Source organism: Corylus avellana, chromosome ca2, assembly GCF_901000735.1.
Source record: "Corylus avellana chromosome ca2, CavTom2PMs-1.0".
Classification (NCBI taxonomy): Eukaryota; Viridiplantae; Streptophyta; class Magnoliopsida; order Fagales; family Betulaceae; genus Corylus; species Corylus avellana.
The window spans coordinates 26,948,992-26,952,258 of NC_081542.1; the positions used below are offsets into that span (position 1 = coordinate 26,948,992).

Consider the following 3,267-nt stretch of genomic DNA (forward strand, 5'->3'; position numbering starts at 1 on the left):
GGGTGGTGTTTGATAAATGGGTTGACCTAGACATTGTAGTTGATGTGAAAAAAAAGTAAGAATATTTTATATAAAAAAGTAAAAAAATAGTATGAAAATGTGAAAAAGTTTTGTTTTGTAGTAATCTTTTTATTTGAATAATAATAAAAAGTGAATGATGTAATATAAAAAGTGAAAAAGTTAAAATATTTTGATGTTAATTTTTTTGAAAAATGGTGATGAATAGTGTCTAGGCCAACTCCAACCTTTTTACCAAACAAGACCCTAGATAAAGCCGTTCAATTTTGTTTTTTCATCCTATTCTTTTTTAATTTAATTTAGTTCAATTTAATTTTTTTATCCTATTCTTTTTTAATTTAATTTTTTTTTTTTAATTTTATGCGGAGCATATGCTACCGAGTAGTACTGTAAACGCGTCTATTGCTTTATTGTCTGCCGAGTAGTATAAACGCGTCTATTGCTTTATTGTCTGCCGAGTAGTACTGAAAAAGCGTGTTGATTTCTAACAAATCACGCGTCCGTTGCTTTCTCCCTCGGCTATATAAATAGCAATATTCCAATTTACACTCGGAGATCAACTCTCATCACTCTTCCTTCTGTTGAAGCAAAGCCTTTACTAATACTAACCTTTGAGACTTGAGTTGCCAAATTTGAGTGGGTTTCTCTTCTGTCAAAATGTAATCTGCTCTTACTCCCTTGAACTTACTAGTAATTTGAAGGTTTATTCTAATTCTTCAACTAATTATTATTTTTTGTGTGGGTGTCTCTTTTTTGCAGCCTTCAATGAGAATTCCACTCTTTTCATGCCTTTTCTTGATCTTCATATTCTGCATCTCTATGTCGTCTGGACGGGGGAATGCTGACATATGCTTCTCCGAACAAGATCTCATACTCTCCTCCCTATGTCTTAGCGATGAGCAATCCTTGTTGCTCCAGTGGAAGAACAGCCTCGTATTTGACAATGCTTCATCCACAAAACTGGTGTACTGGAATCAAAGTGTCGATTACTGTTCATGGAAAGGCGTAATTTGCTACGAGAGATGTGTTCGCATCCTCGACCTGACCAATGAATCCATCTCGGATGGGCTCGACAATTCAAGCAGCCTCTCAGGTCTTCTGTCTCTCCAACACCTGGGTTTGGCTTATAACAAGTTGAAAACATTTCCTCACTTCTTGAGAGATCGATCCACATTTTCAGCACTAGACCTTTCAAACAACGAGATTCATGGGGAGATTCCAAATTGGATTTGGAATCTTACTTATCTTCTCTCGATGAATCTTTCTTATAACTATCTGACGACTCTAGATTTGTCTTTACTCGGCATGTCTAATTTGAAAGTCTTAGACCTTCGCTCCAACCAGCTTCAAGGGCAACTCTTAGTTTTCCCAGAACCTGCTATATACTTGGATTTTTCAAGGAATAATTTCAGCTCTTTCATACCACCTAGCATTGGTAATTCCCTTGCTTCCACTTCTTTCCTCTCTCTTTCAAGCAATAAATTTTATGGGAGCATCCCCGAATCAATATGTAATATTACAAATCTTCGTCTTCTAGATTTGTCTAATAATTCATTGAGTGGTACGATTCCCCAATGCTTATTTAAGATGAGTGAGTCTCATCAAGACGTGAGGAATGGAGGTTGGAATCGAGGTTTAGGGGTGCTGAATCTAAGGAAAAACAACCTCACCGGTGCAATTTCTAATTCGTTTCCAAGAAATTGTAGCTTACAGACTTTAAATCTCAATGATAACCAACTGGAAGGAAAGCTGCCAAAATCTCTAGCTAGATGCACATCTTTGGAAGTTTTAGACCTCGGGAACAACCACATCCAGGATGTCTTCCCATGTTACTTGAAGAACTTATCCATGTTGCACGTTCTTGTTCTAAGATCTAACAAATTTTATGGGCTCATTGATTGTTCAAGGCCTAATGCTTCGTGGTCAATGCTTCAAATTGTGGACCTAGCTGCAAACAATTTTACCGATAAGCTTCCAATAAAATACCTTTCTGATTGGAAGGCAATAACAGATGAAAGAAATGAGGCCCAATATCAGCTCAGTCCCCTCCGATTTGAGGATAATTCCTCATCTTGGGCCTTTTCTTTTATTTATCCTTTTAGTCTAGGGATACCTTGTGGTTATCAAGAAGTGGTGAATATTTATTATCAAAATGGGTTAACAATTACCATCAAAGGTGTCCAAGTAGAGCTGGTGAAGATCCTAACTATATTCAACTCCCTTGACTTCTCATGCAACAATTTTGACGGGCCTATACCTAGAGAATTAGGAGAACTCAAATCACTACGTGGTCTCAACTTGTCTCATAATGCTTTCACTGGCAAAATCTCACAATCTCTAGGAAAATTGACTTATCTTGAATCATTGGACTTGTCAAGCAACATGTTTACCGGTGAGATTTCAGTCAAACTTGCAGAAGGTCTTATTTTCCTATCATTTCTTAACCTTTCATTCAATCAATTGGAGGGAAAGATTCCATTGATCAAGCAATTTACAACATTCTCGGAAAGTTCCTACAAAGGAAACATAGGATTATGTGGCTTTCCTTTGAAAGAAAAATGCACACATGAAGAGCCGGGATCGTCACCTCCAATATCTAAAGAAGCACGTTTGGAGAATAGAATTGACTGGAACTTCTTAAGTACTGAATTGGGATTTATTTTTGGCTTTGGGATTATTATTGGACCTCTTATGTTTTGGAAGAAGTGGAGGATATGCTACTTCAAACTTGCTGATGACATTTTTTTTAAGATGTTTCCTCAGCTTTATATTAGAATAGAAAATCGTGGAAGACGAGCACACAGAAATCAGAAATAAAGGCATTAATGATAGTTACGGGGGAGCAATGCAGTCAGGTTTTTTGACTATTAGGTAATACGCCTTTTGCGCATATTTTAGTCATTTGGGCCTTCTTCGGGTCTCTATCGGGGACTATTTTAAGTGATTTTTAAAATAATTATTAGGGTATTTAGGGTTTTTTTTTTTTGTGTGTATTTTTTTTTGTTATTTCCTGTGTAATTTTTGTTTAATGCATTGATTAGGTTGTATTGGATATTGTTGGTTGCCCAGCCATTTTTCAGTAATTTCTATTCCTTTCCTTTCCTGTTCCTGTTCGTAGTCCAGAAAAGAAAAAGAAAAAGAAAAAGAAAAAAGTGACGGTTGAGTCCGGCCAGAAATAGGAAATTTCTAGAATAAATGAGAATCCTACAAATATTCCTGCTTCAACGATCTTCTTCAAATATATATATA

General features: G+C 36.2%; 1 protein-coding gene across 1 annotated transcript; it reads left to right on the forward strand.

The window, feature by feature from the left end:
- The first annotated feature begins 589 nt into the window (after nucleotides 1–589).
- Nucleotides 590–2,962, forward strand: LOC132172251 (receptor-like protein 6). The gene is made up of 2 exons (XM_059583721.1): nucleotides 590–677; nucleotides 778–2,962. The coding sequence occupies exon 2, from the start codon at nucleotides 784–786 to the stop codon at nucleotides 2,833–2,835; it is 2,052 nt and encodes a 683-aa protein (XP_059439704.1). The 5' UTR covers nucleotides 590–677; nucleotides 778–783; the 3' UTR covers nucleotides 2,836–2,962.
- Nucleotides 2,963–3,267: the final 305 nt, after the last annotated feature.